We start from the raw sequence: 18,875 nt of genomic DNA on the forward strand, positions 1-18,875 counted from the left end.
CAATGCAAATTCCTTGCTGACAGTTTAACCAAAAGGCATTTCCAGTGGAAATTGGCCGACATATCCTGAGCATAACAATGTATAATATCCACTAAACTTAAAAAGAGGTTATACACACACAATACAGTAATATTATGTTGAAGCACAGTACGTATCACTCCGCGAGGCGCCTGCCTAATATAGCCGTAATGCTCCACTTTCGCTCTTCTCATTCTGTGTCGCCGCCATGTGCGTATGTAAACATAGGCACTGCGCATGCGCGTTTTACCCATATTCTATCACGATATTTCATTTTCCTATCGTTGCCCAAAATTACACCGGTATTACCGTGAACGGTATGATATAGCCCAGCCCTATATGTGTGTGTGTGTGTGTGTGTGTGTGTGTGTGAGATACTGCAGATAAGTGCTTGGTAGCGATGTGTGAAGGTGTGTGTGTGTGTGTATCAGTCCAGTCACTGAGTGTTCAGGAGTCTGACGGCTTGCTGGTACCTCTTTCGAGAAGGCAGCAGGGTGAAGAGTGTGTGAGGTCCTCCATAATGCTGGTGGCTTTGCGGATGGAGCGGGTGCTAAAAGTGTCCATGATGGAGGGGAGAGGGGCTCCAATGATCTTCTCAGCTGCTCTCACTATTAGTTGTAGGGTACTGCGATCTGATACGGTGCAGTTACCATACTAGATAGTGATGCAGCTGCTCAGGACGCTCTCGATAATCCCTCTGTAGAAGGTGGTGAGAGTGGATGGTGAGAGATGGGCTTTCCTCAGCTTCCGCAAGAAGTAGAGATGCTGTTGGGCCTCCTTAGTTATGGAGCTTGGGTTAAGGGACCAGAAAAGGTTCTCCGCCAGGTGGACATCAAGGAATTTGGTGCTCTTGACGACCTCCAAAGAGGATCCAGTGATGTTAAGTGGGAAGTGAGCTCTCTGTGCTCTCCTGAAGTCAACAATCATCTCTTTTGTTTTGTCCACGTTCACAGACAGGTTGTTGACCCTACATCTCTACAGATGGCCCCTAGCGCAACCCTTCAGCCTACTAGTAATTGCACCTATTGTACAAAAGGGTTAGGGTTGTGTATGGGATTTCCTATGCCCCCTGAATGCACCATCGGGGTGCATGTCCGCAACTTTAGTTCAGAGACAAACGGCAGCCAAACAACGGACAGTGTGTGCGTTCATAAGACCGTAAGTTAATGTTTTACTTCACTCAGTTGTGTTGGTGTTCAGCCATGAGTGTATTTGATGACTTACCAGCAGTTTCTGCTTCTGTTTATGTGACATTATGTGTGTTGGTGGCCAGGGAAGGAACGTGCCCTCCGGTTGTTGCAAGTGGCTGCCATCAGTCTCTCCAGAAGACCATCACAGCAACTTTCATGGGGCAAATGGGGCTGGAGGACCAGTCCTCTGCCTAAACCAGGTGGCTGCAGCCTGGCCCCACACTTAGAAAGGCTGGATTGCTGAAAATGGTAGTGCTAGAGAAATTTGTGGGGGGGGGCTACCGGCCAGGACAGTGAAGTGAGTCTGCTATCACTAGCCGGTGAACCTCGAAACTGCCATCACCCTGGCCAAAGACCAGCTGGCGACCTGTCCGGCTCAGTCATGGATATTCACAAATACCCCATAGTACTGGTGGAAATGAAAGATCGGGGGGAAATGCATAGAGTAACGGCTGCGGTTAGCTGGCGGCTAGCATACCCCTTAAATCTCAAAACTGATTGGTTGGGGTTTGGTAGCTCAATAGGGCAGTATGCTGGGCTGCACACACAGCCAATAGGGACACGTGGCGTTTGGGCCGCGTTCAGCTTGCCGGTTCCAGCAATTCGCTACACAGAAGATAATGGCACTATGCAATTCGCCCTTTGATCAAATGATGAGAGCTGATAGTCAAATAGTGCGCCCTGACATTTCCACATTTTGTAACGACAGACCATGTTGAGCGTGTCGTGACACTTGTAAAATGGAAGAACACATCTACTTGTTGGTCGCAGAAGAGCCACTGAGAAATGATTTTTTTAGGTGGCTCGTTACAACTCGATGGCTGGTCACCTGGAATAAGATAAGACTCTGGACCCAAAAATTGACCGATTTTACTGGCCAAGAATCTGTTTGGATGTGCGCTGATGTTGTGCGTCCAGTGGTGTCAGCTGGTGAACCAGCTGGCCATTCCAAAAGTGCCTTTATGCCCTTACTGCCCTTAATGGAGGTACCATTTGAGCACATTGGCATGGACCTCATCTGACCATTTTATCGACGAGAAAAAGTAAATCTTTCGTTCAGCTGTTGTTAACTGATCTTGACTTTGTTAATTAAACGTTGTAAACCTGCTTTCAGTGTGTCCTGTACATGAGTTCTTTCAGTAAACCACAGCACGGTGTGTTTTTTGAGCTGATGAAGTTAAGCCAAAACAAGAAACATGCAGCAGGAGACAGTAACTTGTTAAAATGTTTGTGGCGAGAATAAGGCACGGCGGGACCACGGAGTATCATTCGGAGCCATCTTTATTTACATCTCACCACAACAATCCCCAAACCCCCGAGTCCCCGTGTTTTTAACTAGGCGGGCGTGATTAAGGATGCCGTGCAGGTGCGTCCGCCCTCCCTGCACGGCACCGCAGACCACGCCCCACCACATACCCCCATCGCCTGATTGAGGCTGGGGAGCCATCCGGCCGAACCTACTCCCCCACCGCCAGTGGGAGAGGGAATCAGCCCGGACAGCTGGCGCCCCCAGGGCCCGGCCAAGCGACGGGGAGGTGCGAGTTCAGGTGGCCGCCCGCGAATCCAGCGGTGCAGGCCAAGCTGGTTCGGAAGTCGGACGCGTGGCGTGTGCACCCGGCGCGGCCGGCACAGTCGTGAGCCCCAGCTCACAGGTGGCTGGGCAGAGGTGTGGCGTGTACTGGCCTCTGGTGGTGGTGAGGCCGATCTGGTGAGCACGGCGATCTCAAGCGTGGCACACGCCTCGCTCGCCAGTTCCACTCGAGCAGGCTCCCCTGGCACGGGGACCTCCAGCTCCTTGCGCGGTCCATCCGTCACTGCCGTCGCTCCCCGCTGGAGCAGCCCATCGCGCGACTCCTCCGTCACTACTACTCCCTCCGCCGCCGCCTGCTCCCGCTGGGCGGCCACCATTTCGGCCACCATCTGGGCCAGCTCCTCCATTCCCTGGCTCCGATACGGACCCGCCGTGCTGCCTCCTGGGTTTCGGCACCAATGTGGCGAGAATAAGGCACGGCGGGACCACGGAGTATCATTCGGAGCCATCTTTATTTACATCTCACCACAACAATCCCCAAACCCCTGAGTCCCCGTGTTTTTAACTAGGCGGGCGTGATTAAGGATGCCGTGCAGGTGCGTCCGCCCTCCCTGCACGGCACCGCAGACCACGCCCCACCACAATGTTATAAAAGGTACAATTAAAGATTTTCATGGATTTTTCAAGGATAAATGTCTAATTTGATCAAAAGTTCTATATGCCATTTCTGGAGAGAGTGCAGTGGAAATGTTGTCACTTTTGGACTTTGCTACTTGCAGCTAAACATTTGCAGCTAAATAATGTATAATGTAAGCAGAAACTGCAACTGAATGAGGGAATATTTGTCTAAAACCTTAAACTGAACTAGAAGGGTACCAGTGCTCCAGCTTACCATCTTTACCTGAGTAAATCTGTTTGTTGAACAATCTAAATGGTTGATTCAGAAACTTCTGTGACATCAACTTAACTGAGACTCATTACAAATTTCACAAAACACAGTTGAATACTTAGTTAATTAGTTTTTATTAGTTATTTTTGTTTTTGTTGTTACGTTAATTTTAATAAAAAATAAATAAATAAGTAAATAATTGTCATGGTCCCCGTGCCTGCCCAGCCGGCCTCACAAGGCTACACTTGTGTTTTTTTTCTCTTTCTCCCCCTATCTCTCTGCCTGGGCGGAGCTCACAGCTGGCTCCCGCCCTTGGCTCTCACAGCTGTTGGCGATCAGCTGATTATCCGTCTTCTATTTGAGGCTGGGTCACAGATCCTCTCATCGCGGGATGATTGCGCTACTGACGTTAGTCTACCTTTCCAGCTCCCGTGGTCTTACACCTTTATGCCTTCGTGATTTGTGAGTGATATCTCCCTTTCCCTGTTCCAGCTTATCTTCCCGGACCTGTGACCTCCCCGCGGTACGAACGTGTGTGAGGACGTGAGCGAGCGTGAGAGAGAGAGAGCCTTCCCCTAATCCCCTGGAACCCTGAATTTCCCGTCACTGTATATATTATTGCACGGGTGTGTAAATAAATTGTGTTTTGAGACATCAACCTGCTCTGCGCTTGAGTCCCTGCTTTCAGCCCGTGACAATAATATCTTTATTTTATTTTATTATTAATTTATTTGTTGTTCCCAGAGAGCAAGCCAAACACTGGTCCTGACTATCTCTAGTAGTGGTGCACTACTAGTGAATGACCGGTGAATGTGGGGCGACGGTGGCAAGAAAAAACTCCCTCCTGGAGGAAGAAATCTTGGGAGGAACCAGGCTCTCTGGGAGGACCCTTCCTCCTAAGGGCAATACTTACCAGCGGTCTGAGACGACGGTTGTTCCTTCTCAGCACGATGATGGCTCTAACTTGCTTCCACACCCTGTTTTAGAATGAAGAGAAAAATGATTAACAAGGTAATAGGACATTTCAAAATTCTCTCAGCTGCTGTGTCTTCTTACGTTTCTCTTGTAAAACAGGATGTAGGCAGACTGCTGCTGTTCCTCAAAAACTGCCGATCCAGTTGTGTGGAGCACCCGTGCATCATTATAGGTGAGCCAATGATCTGATGTAGACTGTGGGCTCTCCTCAGGATGCACAGAATGACAGATGTAGTGTCCTAAGATCACATTAAGACAAATGAATCCAACTTCTAAAAGTCAACTGATTCAAGCAAACAGTGGTTTGGACTTAGTGCTTCTTAAAACATCAAAAGCTTTTGTGTGTGAGTCCTTCACTCAAAAGTAGCATTTTCTGTTTGTAACAAGTCAGTTGTTTTACCTGATTCTGTGCCTCCATAGTGACTAATGATGCTTATGAGTTCATAACGGCCATCACCCTGAGAAGGAACAAATCCAAAGATCAGTTTCATAAAGTCTCACATCAGTGCGATAATTAAGCTGATTCTCTGAGATGTTCTGCAGTCTGTTTTTACCTGTTTGGATGACACCACCAAGTCCCTCTGCAGCCTGACGGGGTCATTCACCTTCTGAAGCTTGTGGGTTTTTGTAAAGCCAAACCTCTTCAGGTGAAAGATGAGAACTCTGGCAGAAAAGAAAAAAAAACCCAAGGTACAAAATAAGAAGAATGAGTGTCAAACACAAACCGAAGATGGGAGAAAATGACTGCTCAAGTGTTGTCTTAAAAACTCTGATGTTTAGTGCGCCACAGTTTGGAAATCAGGTCAGTCGATCAATTCTGATGTGACCTTACTCACCTTGGCAGTGTATCAAAAGACTGCTTCACTTCCGAGGTCGTCCCTCCACAGTCACAGGTAAATTCGATTTTTTGTTCCTAAACAACGGCAAAGAGAAAACAGGCTTTATGGTAGAAAAAAAAATCACAACCTATGCGCACACACAAGATCAGTGATACTACATCTCTACTGGAATTTGTGATCTTACCTTCAAGTATGTCCCTAACATGTCCTCAACAGACCCCTCTGGAACCAGGTCAAGGGACAAGCTTGTAAATTCCTCCTGTTGTGATGACTGGTGACTGCAGCTACACATTTAAGGAGTAACGTAGTTAAAGTAACGATCAAGTAGGTGGAAAAGAGGTATATGAAAATGTTGCAATCAGCCCTGTGTTTCTGAAAGACTGGCTTACCTCTTGCATGTCCTCATGTTTTCCATTTTGAAAACATGATGGTCTTCTACTGGGCAGGTATAACTTCGGCCCAGGAGAGCTGCTTCCCTCTTCAGGTGAGGTGAGAGGCTTTTCACCTCATTGAGGAAAAAGGTTAGGAATTCATGAGCGTCCTGAAAGAAAAACACAGAGGAGATTTAGAACATAAACATTAGAAGGTAAAGCAAAAAACAAAATGTCCAAATAGCTGACGCACTTTCTGTGCACTGCCTTCGTATTCAGGAACCTGTTGGCTGAATGCCTTCTTAAAAGACATTAGGCGGCGTTTTTTAAGGTCATAATCTCTTGATTGATGACAGTTCCTGATGTTCATGAGCCTTCTGTAAAAAGGAAAGGGTAAACAGACATTTCTGGTGTTAGATATCTTTGTTCTTCAGGTTTCTGAAGAAAGTAGAAGGTTGACGTAGCGCACCTTAAGAGCCGAGCTTCTGGGACTGCTCTCCACAAAGTCTCCTGACGGCTGACATCTCTAATGAACTCCTCATTGTTGAAGAGGCTCTGCAGGCAGGAGTTCATGTAGCAGCTGTTTACAATGTTTGGAAACCTGCCACACATACACAAAGTTTACACTATCAGTGTAAAATAACTCATTTCCACTTTGACAAAGAGAGCTTTGGTCCTCGTGCACCACGTGTACTCACCCGAAGCGGTCCACAGTCTGAACTTTATTTTTCTTTTTTTTTCTATCCTTCAAATTTTTCCCTAAACTATTGCAAAAAGGTAAAAACACAAACACACAATTAGGAAAGATGTCAAGAAGCTAAGCAGTGTATGTGCATGTATGCATGAGCTTTGAAGTTTAAACATTTTGGAGGACGTTTTTCTCTTACATGTCAAACACCTGCTCCAATCCATCCTCTTGTGCCAGAAACTCCATAAGCAAAGTGTCCCAACTCAGGTCTGATGGCTCACTATGTTCAGTGGTGTTTCTAACCTGGTTGGAACTTTCACCACATTCCTTATGGGTGCTGCTGCATGCAGAAAGAAGAAAGGAGTCAGGGATGCATAGCAAGCACAACAGGACAACAAACAAACATTGTCTCTCTGGAGAAAAGCATTCAAACATCTAATTCTTATTGTGATCAGCAATCGGCCAAAATATTAAAAGCACTTACCTGGGATTGTCTGTAGTTATGACCTGTACTAGGTCCTCTGAACTGTTCAGTGGAGGCTTGATGTCCAGTTCTTGGCCTTTTGTTTCTAGGCAGTCTTCTTTTGGTGGTGCTGCCTCAGCAAGTGTACAGTCCTGCTGCAGGTTCTTTAATCTGCAAAAATATACAAATATATAGAAGATTAAGTATCAAATCTGCAACCAGAAGGATCCCAAAAGAATTTTTCTTTAAAGTGAGAAGATTAAAGTTTCCCTTACTTGTCACTCTTTTTATCAGGTTCCCCTGTTGTTTCTGGAGCAACCAGTTCTCGACCTTTTGTTTCTAGGCAGTCTTCTTTTGGTGGTGCTGCCTCGGCAGGAGTACAGTCCTGCTGCATGTTCTTTAATCTGCAAAAATATACAAATATATAGAAGATTAAGTATCAAATCTGCAACCAGAAGGATCCCAAAAGAATTTTTCTTTAAAGTGAGAAGATTAAAGTTTCCCTTACTTGTCACTCTTTTTATCAGGTTCCCCTGTTGTTTCTGGAGCAACCAGTTCTCGACCTTTTGTTTCTAGGCAGTCTTCTTTTGGTGGTGCTGCCTTGGCAGGTGTACAGTCCTGCTGCATGTTCTTTAATCTGCAAAAATATACAAATATATAGAAGATTAAGTATCAAATCTGCAACCAGAAGGATCCCAAAAGATTTTTTCTTTAAAGTGAGAAGATTAAAGTTTCCCTTACTTGTCACTCTTTTTATCAGGTTCCCCTGTTGTTTCTGAAGCAACCAGTTCTCGACCTTTTGTTTCTAGGCAGTCTTCTTTTGGTGGTGCTGCCTCGGCAGGTGTACAGTCCTGCTGCATGTTCTTTAATCTGCAAAAATATACAAATATATAGAAGATTAAGTATCAAATCTGCAACCAGAAGGATCCCAAAAGATTTTTTCTTTAAAGTGAGAAGATTAAAGTTTCCCTTACTTGTCACTCTTTTTATCAGGTTCCCCTGTTGTTTCTGGAGCAACCTGGTTTCTTCTCTGTAGAAAGAAACCAAAAGACAGGACATAGCTGTGTGCTTCATTGCTCTTAATTGCTCCCATTTCATTGTGATGAATAAATGCTTGATGATAGTGACTCTTTCCATAAAACATACCTTCCAGAATTTGAAAATAGACCAGCGGGACTTTTTCTGTGGCTTTACAGTGGGGGTCTCTGCCTCTGTATCGCTGTCAGTTTCCTGTAGAGAACGAACAAACATAATGTTATTAAAAAAGAAAAGTCACTTAAAATTAACAAATACATTTTAAGGAAAATATGCATTTCATATGTCTTCTGTAAAAGCAAACCGAGAAACAGCAGAAGAAGTGTCTCCATTTTATTTTCTTCTTCTTCTTTATACCATTTTCATGGTTAGGTGTTGTGGCAGCAACAGAAGCATCCGGGACGCTGATCGAGGACAAAAGTGTAAATGTTATTTTTCAAAGTGGAAATTTTTAACAAGGAGCGCATCCTGGATATTGCAAATAAAAAATAATAACTGTTATGAAATACCAAAATGAACAAAATCATGTATTTTGTACATTTACACTCTATATTTTCAACTAATCTCTGAATCGATATAAATAATAGACAAAACTAAGTAGTAAAAACGATATAAACACACAAGGCGGAAGAAAAACAACAATAAAAGGGAAATAAAACAGCTCACACTAAACCACTGCTATAAATATCTCCGGCAACATTGGATTAAAGAGTCACATTTCTTTACCTCTGTTGAGACGTAGAAGGAATTTCCTTCTCTGCCACGTTTTGGTTTTTTGATCTCTGTTTAGAAAGAAGAAAACCAACATCAGTAATGGCATAAAACAAACATTCCAAGGGAGGCTCTACATGAAAAGTGTCCAGTTAGAAAATTTGGTATTATTTTAGATTATTTATCAATTTAGTGAGCTATCGACTCATGAAGTGGACCGATATGAATATGTTTAAATAAATTAAAAACAATTTATTCATGCCTCAATTTGAGTTTTAAAGTTTATGGTATGAAATACAAAATACTTCATTTGGTTCAAAATTCAGTTTTTACAAAAATCATCTATGAAGCTCCATTAAAAGCTTCAAAATGCTTATTTTACTGTAAGAAAATATACAGAGAAATGTGCTACAAGTCTCGTCAAACTTACCTTTCTGAGAAAAAAGCGTTTGAACATCTTTGAACCTAATTTGATCGCAGTGAAAATCTTCTGTGCTATGCAAAAGTTCAACTGAAAACAAGTTCAATAGTTGTATATTTATAAGCTTTCAGCATAGAATGTTCATACCCTGAACATGTGTCATCATAATGTATGGGGCTAGTTTGCATATTTTGGAATGTATGCTCATTGGAACTGTGTGGTACTCGTCTCCAAGCAACCCCACTGTACATGCTTGAAATGTACAGTGCAATGTGCAAAAAATTGCAAAAATAAACAAGACAAGACAGTGCAATGGATATGTGCAAAATGCTGAGTATTGTGCAAAAGTAACTTGGTGTGTGTGTGTGTGTGTGTGTGTGTGTGTGTGTGTGTGTGTGTGTGTGTGGAGCAGGGCGATATGACCAAAAATATTTATCACGATATACATTTGAAAATTTGCGATAACGATATAACTGACGATATAACTGACACTAGACAAAATACTTTACAACTCCACGACTTTATTAGTGCAAAAAAACCATCAATGTATTTTCACTTAAACAAGCAGCTGTTTTTATGTGCATTAAAGTTATATAAAAATGTAACAATGCAAATTCCTTGCTGACAGTTTAACCAAAAGGCATTTCCAGTGGAAATTGGCCGACATATCCTGAGCATAACAATGTATAATATCCACTAAACTTAAAAAGAGGTTATACACACACAATACAGTAATATTATGTTGAAGCACAGTACGTATCACTCCGCGAGGCGCCTGCCTAATATAGCCGTAATGCTCCACTTTCGCTCTTCTCATTCTGTGTCGCCGCCATGTGCGTATGTAAACATAGGCACTGCGCATGCGCGTTTTACCCATATTCTATCACGATATTTCATTTTCCTATCGTTGCCCAAAATTACACCGGTATTACCGTGAACGGTATGATATAGCCCAGCCCTATATGTGTGTGTGTGTGTGTGTGTGTGTGTGTGTGTGTGTGTGTGTGAGATACTGCAGATAAGTGCTTGGTAGCGATGTGTGAAGGTGTGTGTGTGTGTGTATCAGTCCAGTCACTGAGTGTTCAGGAGTCTGACGGCTTGCTGGTACCTCTTTCGAGAAGGCAGCAGGGTGAAGAGTGTGTGAGGTCCTCCATAATGCTGGTGGCTTTGCGGATGGAGCGGGTGCTAAAAGTGTCCATGATGGAGGGGAGAGGGGCTCCAATGATCTTCTCAGCTGCTCTCACTATTAGTTGTAGGGTACTGCGATCTGATACGGTGCAGTTACCATACTAGATAGTGATGCAGCTGCTCAGGACGCTCTCGATAATCCCTCTGTAGAAGGTGGTGAGAATGGATGGTGAGAGATGGGCTTTCCTCAGCTTCCGCAAGAAGTAGAGATGCTGTTGGGCCTCCTTAGTTATGGAGCTTGGGTTAAGGGACCAGAAAAGGTTCTCCGCCAGGTGGACATCAAGGAATTTGGTGCTCTTGACGACCTCCAAAGAGGATCCAGTGATGTTAAGTGGGAAGTGAGCTCTCTGTGCTCTCCTGAAGTCAACAATCATCTCTTTTGTTTTGTCCACATTCACAGACAGGTTGTTGACCCTACATCTCTACAGATGGCCCCTAGCGCAACCCTTCAGCCTACTAGTAATTGCACCTATTGTACAAAAGGGTTAGGGTTGTGTATGGGATTTCCTATGCCCCCTGAATGCACCATCGGGGTGCATGTCCGCAACTTTAGTTCAGAGACAAACGGCAGCCAAACAACGGACAGTGTGTGCGTTCATAAGACCGTAAGTTAATGTTTTACTTCACTCAGTTGTGTTGGTGTTCAGCCATGAGTGTATTTGATGACTTACCAGCAGTTTCTGCTTCTGTTTATGTGACATTATGTACAAGTGGTAGTTCGCTAGCATAACAGATTTGTTTACTAATTAGCTTCTAGGAGAGAGATTCGTTGTTATCGTGTTGTTGATTCTGTGCTCCGTGTAACAGATGATAAACCAATGTACAGTTGCCTTCAGTGCATAGTTGTATGCGGTGTGTTAATGCATAATGTCTGACTTTAAGTTTATGTAACCAGGCTGAAGTATAATGTCAGCTTATTTAGCTATATACTGTACTTGAGTACACCTCAGTTGTATCTTTATGTTTATTATGTAATCTGATTCCTAATTGATTGTATTATTATGCTTTGTCTGCAGAAACCACACATACACACACACACACTCTATCTCGCCCAGCTGCGGGCACATTCTCAATTGAAAATACAAAGAATGACAACTTTATTCCTGGACTCTGCCTGTTTGTTCCTCTCACATCTGAACATTTGCAAGTGTCCTGACCCGACACTCTGAAGTGATTGCTGCCAGCTCAGATTTCTTTAACCCTTCTGAACACCTATGGTACAAATTTGAGCAAACTAGGTGACTTCCTTCCTGTCACCAAGTTGTAACATTCACAAGATTTTCAGAAAACTTGACCTTTGACCTTGAGGTCAAGGTCACTGATATTCAAACTGAATATCAGTAGATGCACCATTGGTATTAATTCAAAATCCTATGCCTCTTGTTCTGGAGTTATTATCTTGACCAAGCTGAGTATACAATTATGAAAGAATTATTTTCCATTTTATTTCACTATCTGTAAATACGGCAAATAAACAGTATTTGTGACAATTACTAGTAAAGCGGTTAGTGAGAATCCACATCTGATTACAGTATAATACACTGCTTATTTATGTAAAATCATCATCAATAAATGTGTTCAAAACAGAAGCTACACTGGCTTTAAAAGTTTTTGTTAACTCTGGCTAGGGCTAGGGCATGGCATATACCGTTCACAGTAATACTGGTATGATGTTGGGCAACAACAAGAAAATGAAATATCGCGATTAGGGATGGGTACCGGTGTTCTGACATAAACGGTAGTAACCAGACCGAAAAGCAGCGCACATTTCGGTGCTTTATTTCGGTGCTTTTTTTTCCTGAGCTGTGATACACTTCTAGCCAATCATTTTACGTTTCCAAGGATAGTAGGCGGGGCCAGGTACGTACGTTCTTTTATGCAGAGCTACAGATTAAAAATGTCCAAGGCGAAGCGGTCAAAAGTCTGGCTGTACTTCATAGCAAAATATGCAAACTCAGCAGCCTGCAACAAGTGCTTTAAGCTGATACTGTGATACTGTCAAAGGAAGTAACACCTCGAATCCGATGAAACACCTGGCGACGCGTAGCGTTTTTTTTTTAAAAGCCGAGAAATGCGCCGTATTTGATGGCAGCAGCAGCCGTTCTTCTCTGCGTGAGTAGCTTAATGTTGTTTGTGTGTAATTTACGTTGAGTAGGCTAACCACGTTATTACATTAATGCATGTAAGGTGAAGTAGCAAACATCATCATAGCTACATGCGGCTGTCTTCTTGGTTGATGGCAGATACTCCCTTCACCCTGGCCAAAAAGGCTAAAATGACCAAAGAAAAAGAGGGAAACAGCTAAACATGAGAGGTTTTTGGACAAGGTTTGTATTTTTTCCATTGTTTAAGCACTGCTTCCAGCTAAGAGTGATACCATATATGCCCCAAAGCTGCAGAAAAGGCTAACATTGTTATCTTTTTACAAAAAACCAGCTGAATATGAGAGGTTTTTGGACCAATTTTGTGTTCTCCATTCTTTAAGCACCGGTTTGAGCACCGTTTGAGCACCGGCACCGTTTCAAAAGTACCGATTTGGCACCGGTATCAGATAAAACCTAAACGATACCCATCCCTAATCGCGATAGAATATGGGTAAAACGCGCATGCGCAGTACCTTTGTTTTCATACGCACATGGTGGAAAAAGCGTGCTGGCGACGGAGAATGAGAAGGGCGAAAGTGGATCGCTGAATGAAACGGATGAACCAGAATTGGTTTGTAAAAATGCTGCAACCTCAGTGGTGTGGAACTGGTTTAGCTTTCGTCCATCAGATACACAACAAAGCACATTTTTGGTAGAGCATGCTAGCAGGCCGTCGTTATTACCGTGTTTTTTGGAAAATACGGCACACTTAAAATCAATCCTTTGATTTTTCTAAAAATCGACAGTGCCCCTTATCATCCCGTGTGCCTTATGTATGAATTCTGGTTGTGTTTACTGACCTCGAAACGATTTTATTTGCACTGTTACATTTTTATATAGCTTTAATGCACATAAAAAACAGCTGCTTGTTTAAGTGAACATACATTGATTGGGTTTCTTTTGCACTAATAAAGTCGTGGAGTTGTAAAGTATTTTGTCTCGCGTCAATTATATCATCAGTTATATCGTTCAGGGGTTCAAGGGGGTTCAAGGTTCTTTATTTGTCACATGCATAGTTATACAAGTATAACACACAGTGAAATGTAGCCTGACACGCTCCTCGACATGTGCAAAAATTGGGGGGGGGGGGGTGTAGAGGAAGAACATTATATATATATATATATATATATATATATATATATATATATATATATATATATATATATACATATAGTATGTGCAGTAGTAGCAGCAAGCAGGTGAATTCTGTACATTAATATGAATAGACATCTGACTATTTTACAGGATAGACAACATAAACATATTTAAAATTAAAGGAATTGAAATGTACATTGTGCCTTGGTTTAGAGTGTCTGGAAGAGAGTCCTGTCTCAGTCAATTATAGATGATGTGAGAGGGCGGGTGTGTGTGTTTAGGGCACGGATGGCTTGGGGATAGAAGCTCATTATCGCAAATCTTCAAATGTATATTGTGATAAATATTTTTGGTCATATCGCCCTGCTCTAACTCGGACTACCTGTCCGCTCTTACCTGTTTCTTTTGCTCTCTCTGCTGTCTTCATCCTACATCCAACTTTACAGCTATTGTTTGGGATGATATGATGAAACTGAAGGGTGGCTGGGCACCTGGAAAAAAAAAAAAAGAGGTTGGATGAGGCTGCAGCTCGTGTCCCAGCCTTACTGGCATTGCCCCTCAAACCTGCTGCACCACCCCTTCCCTGCAGAAATGACAAGAAAAGAAATGACAAATGATGGGTCTCTGATGGGCAAAGACAGACAGACAGACAAAGTCCCTAGAGACACAATTTCAGTCAGTTCTATGCCAAGTTGTTGTGAATAAGGGTAAGTATGGAATTGAGTGCCTTTTTTATGTTTGAATAATTCATGCTGGTGTTACAGGGCTTAGTAAACAAAAACTAATTTTGATGAAAGAAGCCAAGTACAAGGACCTCAAAAAAGCCTACAATGAGGTGTGCCTTTTGGAGAAAAAATACAAAGAAAGTCAGGTTGGCTCAAAGCATTTGTACAGTACTGTATCCGAGGAAATCGATGATATTAAAGCCAAGTTCATAGAAACTTTATATAGCTTACAGTGAAATTATCAAAGAAACCTCAGCTACTTACCTGCTTTTGACTAACAGTTCTCTGAGTTTTGCTTCAAAGAAAGTTTTTTGGTTTATTTCAGCTGTTTTCAATTGATATTGACTTTGTTAGTTAAACATTGTTAACCTGCTTTCAGTGTGTCCTGTACACGAGTCCTCTTAGCAAACCATGACATAGGGCTGCTCGATTATGGCAAAAATGATAATCACGATTATTTTCACTGAAATTGAGATCTCGATTATTTGACGATATTTATTTAACCCTTTAAGACCTACTATAGAACCAAGTCCGCCAGAGCTTATATTATTTTTTTACATGTTGTAGTGCCATTTGTGGGAGCATTTCAAGTTGCTATACAACTGTTATAGCCCATATTTTAATAATATGTATGCATTAAGTCCATAGTAACTACATTAATTGCAAAAAAGTGCAATAAACTACAAAAAAAAATTGAAAATCGTTTTTGTTTGTTTTTTACATATATTTCTACTTGGAGAAATTTAAGAGGCTTAGCCCTCAAAACTTTAAATACAAAAAAGTTGCAAAAAATAGTTTACAACAACAGGAAATTTATTTTGAGTGTCTTCAAAGTTTTATTTTGGAGATACAGCAATTTTTATATACACTGCAGGAAAAACGAAAAAACAATCCTATGATGCAAATTTGCAAAGAAAACAGCAGGTGCATCAAAATAAACTATTTCCAGCAGCGCAATTCGAGTTCTAAGCATCCCAGGAACTATTCCGAAGAGTCAAACATGACCAGTATAGGCTTTTAAGGCCTACAAGTAAAAAACTACATTTTCCGCGAAAATGATGTCACTTCCGGTTTCGGCCAGGGAATGGCGGACATGTGATCGTTCGCGCTGACGTCTGTTTCACTGTGGGAAGTGTTACGAACAGCTGATCGGATCGGCAAAGCCTGTTTCTGGAATATTGTGTTTTTGTTCCTGCAAGCGCTTTTTATGCAGTTTTTGCAAAGCTTTATGTGGAAGGAAACCGTGACCGAGGACAAGCTGATGGCATCAGATGTAAGTACAACTCCTCTGGTTTCATATGTAAAACAAATTATTGCGCTAGCTTACACGGTTCAGGTTCTACAGGGATTTAAAAATAGTTACACAAAACGGAGCGTGCTGCTCTGACCGGCTTTAAAGGGTTAACAATGACTTTAAAAAATAATATAAAATAGTGTGCAACACCACTGAAGTTTTTTTTTTTTTAACCTCTCTTTTCAACCAACAGCAGTCACTCTCCTCTCCAAATAACTTCTGCTTAGCTTTCCGAGCTTCCCTCAGGTCCTCTTAATCAGCGGTCTCCAACCTTTTTTGCGCCACGGACCGGTTTATGCCCGACAATATTTTCACGGACCGGCCTTTAAGGTGTCGCGGATAAATGAGGGAGGGGCTAATAATCGGCTCAGTCATTTTTAATGATCGTTGAAAGCCCAGATCGTAATCGTGATTAAAATTCGATTAATTGAGCAGCCCTACCATGACATAATATCTTTTTGGAGCTGATGAAGCTAAGCTAAAAACTATGGAGGACCACAAGAGCCACGCGCATCGAAATAAAGAATTCTGTGCTTAAATATTGAATTGTAGAATAAATTCTCCATTTGTAAATTCATTTTTGAATTCCAATTTAATAAATTGCATTTCAAAATCCATTTTTGATTCCTGTTCGCTCAGGGATTAACCTTTGGATTAGCTGTTGGATTAACAACTTCATTTTAAAAATACTGCAGCTATTCAAATTTGCCACACTGTGGGATGTAAGGAGCTCTCTGATTGGTCCATCTCTGAGGCCGTCTCTCCTGCATGAAGTCCAGGCGCTGGTTTTCCAGTGTGTGCATCTGTCACACCATCAATGGCTGCAGTATGGAACAGATGTGGGTGTGTCCTCATCTCCCAGAGGAGTCCAAATCATCATCAAACAGCCCTACAGACAAAAACAAGAGGAAATATAAACAACCAGACTATCAGCAGTGATTTAACTACTTTAAGATCTCTGAGAAAATCATTTACAGTATATATCACTGAATTTAAGGCCTTTAAAATCACAGAGCATACAGAAAAAAGTACTAAACTGAATCAATTTCAGCTTTTGTTTTTCATGATGTATATTGTATTAATAATTAAATTTCATTATCTGTGTCTTTACCACACATTTGCTACACAGGTTTAGATACTGTAGGTTAAGTGAATGCTTAAATTGCACTGATTAGAATATACTGGACATTCAAAGCTAAGATTCAGCGCACTGTGTTAGAGGCTGGGATTTGATGAATTTATCATATATACAACCTTTGATCATCATTTATGTCCAGTTGAGAATGAATCAGTGCACTCACATATTAAATGAACTGAAATCAGTAGTGTGATCTCCAGTCTTGATATAAGGAATGACAGAACTGACAGCTGTTATTTTAATCCGCCTGTCTCAGTTGTTTTAACTCTAAGTATCATAAAGTAATGTGGTAACATCTGGACTGACGAGTTTACTGTCAGCATTTTAATCGCTAGTTTAAAGGCTGTAGGCTGCAGCCATTGCTCTAACACTGTATAAACGTAACAGGCCTCAGTGCTGGTTCTAATAGTCTGAGCTGCTTCCAGCTTTATTTGTGAAGAGCACAGCAGCTTACAAAATCACGTAGCTAGCTCGTACAGCTGCCACGTAAAAATTTCATAAGCTAAGATGACCTTAAAATAATGGGGCTAAGTGCGGTGATGCTAGCGTTAGCCATGTTAGCACGTTACCTTCAACAGGTGGTCAGACTGCATAAACAGGCACTCAGTCAGAGGTTGCGCTCATTTTGCTGCAGGGTCCCTTCATTCTTCACATATCCGTGTTGAGCCGAGTGTAAATCCCGAGGCTGAACGGCCTTTGTACAAGTACACACGCTTAGCATGGCGAAGCTATGAGCTAGAAAAATCCAGGCAGACAGCCTGTGTCTGTCCAACCAATCAGAGAGCTCCTTACATCCCACGGTGTGGCTAATTTGAATAGCCACAGTATTTTTAAAATGAAGTTGTTGATCCAACAGCTAATCCAAAAATTAATCCTGAGCGAACAGGAAAGGGAAATGGATTTTGAAATGCAGTTTATTAAAGTGCAATTGGAAAAAGGGTTTTGAAATGAAGTTTATTACATTGGAATTCAAAAAGGTTTTTTGAAATGAAGTTTTTAAAAAGTATTTTAAAAATCAGTTAATTAAATTGGAATTCAAAAATGAATTTACAAATGGAGAATTTATTCTACAATTCATTATTTTTGGCTCTTGTGGTCCTCCATAAAAAACAGTCATCATGTAGCAGGAAGCATGAAGTTAAAATCTTGTAAGTGGTACAATAAAGTTTTCATCCTGAAGTGATATCATTGTTCCAGGATAAATGTCTTGTCTGAACAAAAGTTGCCACTAGTCAGGGAGATGCTAACCAGGTGCTGGGTTAGTTCAAATCCAGCCTAGAGCATTTCTATGTGAGATTTGCATGTTCTCCCTGTGCCTGTTTGCTCTGTGTTCTCTGGTTTCCTCCTACACAAATTATTTACAGGTTAGGTAACTGGTCATTCTAAATTGGATGTAGGCGTTCAATGCTTGTCTGTCTCGCTGTTTTATCTCTGTGACATGTGTACCGGGCTTGCCCCATGACATCTAGGTTAGGCTACAGCTACTCTGTGGGGGAAAATGAATGGATGGTCTCGTCTAAGTCATGTACCCAGATTAATTTTGGGGTAAATTATATAACGCTATTGTTTTTCTCAAATTATGGAGCCAAGAATCATAAGGATGATCACCATGTTAAAACTGAGGCTTCAGACCACATTACATAGGTGGTCCATTTTATTATACAGTATTTAGTTCAGCCACAGTTAAACAGAGATGACAGATCACATCAGATTTTCCTCAGTCCAGCATATCACTGATTTATAAAGCTTTACTGAATGATTTCTCAGCATAAAATTATTTATTACAACATAAATGTTTATGCCACTCTGTCTAAAGATCATTTGCGCCAGACTGGATCCGGTTACAGGCTTCCCAGGTGAGAGTTCTTGTCAAAAATTTCTAAAAAGAGCTAGAATGTCACCAATACGCTCTTCTACATCTCCCTCCCTACTTTATACATAGCGGACAGATGGAACTAGGCTATCGGTTTGCTAAAGTTAGCCACGCAATTAGTTCACACACTAATTAGCTGTGAGAGGCAGAGGCACACCAGATTTCCCCAGTGTCTAAAACCCGTTTCCCAGCCTGAAAAAGAGTAAATGAGGTCCTGGCAAAGACAGCAGAAAATATCCAGAAAGAAAAACATGGCAGCTCATACAACAACATTTATCAAAGAGTGG

At 41.8% G+C, this 18,875-nt stretch overlaps 1 protein-coding gene across 2 annotated transcripts; it reads right to left on the bottom strand.

Annotated features, from left to right (window-relative positions):
* Positions 1-3,743: 3,743 nt before the first annotated feature.
* On the bottom strand, positions 3,744-9,272 carry LOC146692063 (uncharacterized). Of its 2 annotated transcripts, none has more exons than XM_085432006.1 (20): positions 9,141-9,272; positions 8,726-8,781; positions 8,304-8,403; positions 8,111-8,194; positions 7,939-7,994; positions 7,706-7,834; positions 7,473-7,601; positions 7,240-7,368; positions 6,986-7,135; positions 6,701-6,838; positions 6,512-6,577; positions 6,283-6,414; positions 6,067-6,190; positions 5,832-5,983; positions 5,627-5,726; positions 5,440-5,516; positions 5,158-5,266; positions 5,004-5,061; positions 4,685-4,842; positions 3,744-4,605 (listed from the first exon to the last, which is right to left on the bottom strand). In XM_085432006.1, the coding sequence occupies exons 1-20, from the start codon at positions 9,165-9,167 to the stop codon at positions 4,588-4,590; spliced, it is 1,992 nt and encodes a 663-aa protein (XP_085288132.1). In that variant the 5' UTR covers positions 9,168-9,272; the 3' UTR covers positions 3,744-4,587. The 2 variants fall into 2 exon arrangements, with proteins under 2 accessions (XP_085288132.1, XP_085288131.1); XM_085432005.1 differs by having other exon boundaries at positions 6,701-6,841; positions 9,141-9,271.
* Positions 9,273-18,875: the final 9,603 nt, after the last annotated feature.

This window comes from Copadichromis virginalis, linkage group LG15 (assembly GCF_057382275.1).
Source record: "Copadichromis virginalis isolate Kocher_CV1m ecotype Utaka linkage group LG15, C_Virginalis_male_GT1.1, whole genome shotgun sequence".
Classification (NCBI taxonomy): Eukaryota; Metazoa; Chordata; class Actinopteri; order Cichliformes; family Cichlidae; genus Copadichromis; species Copadichromis virginalis.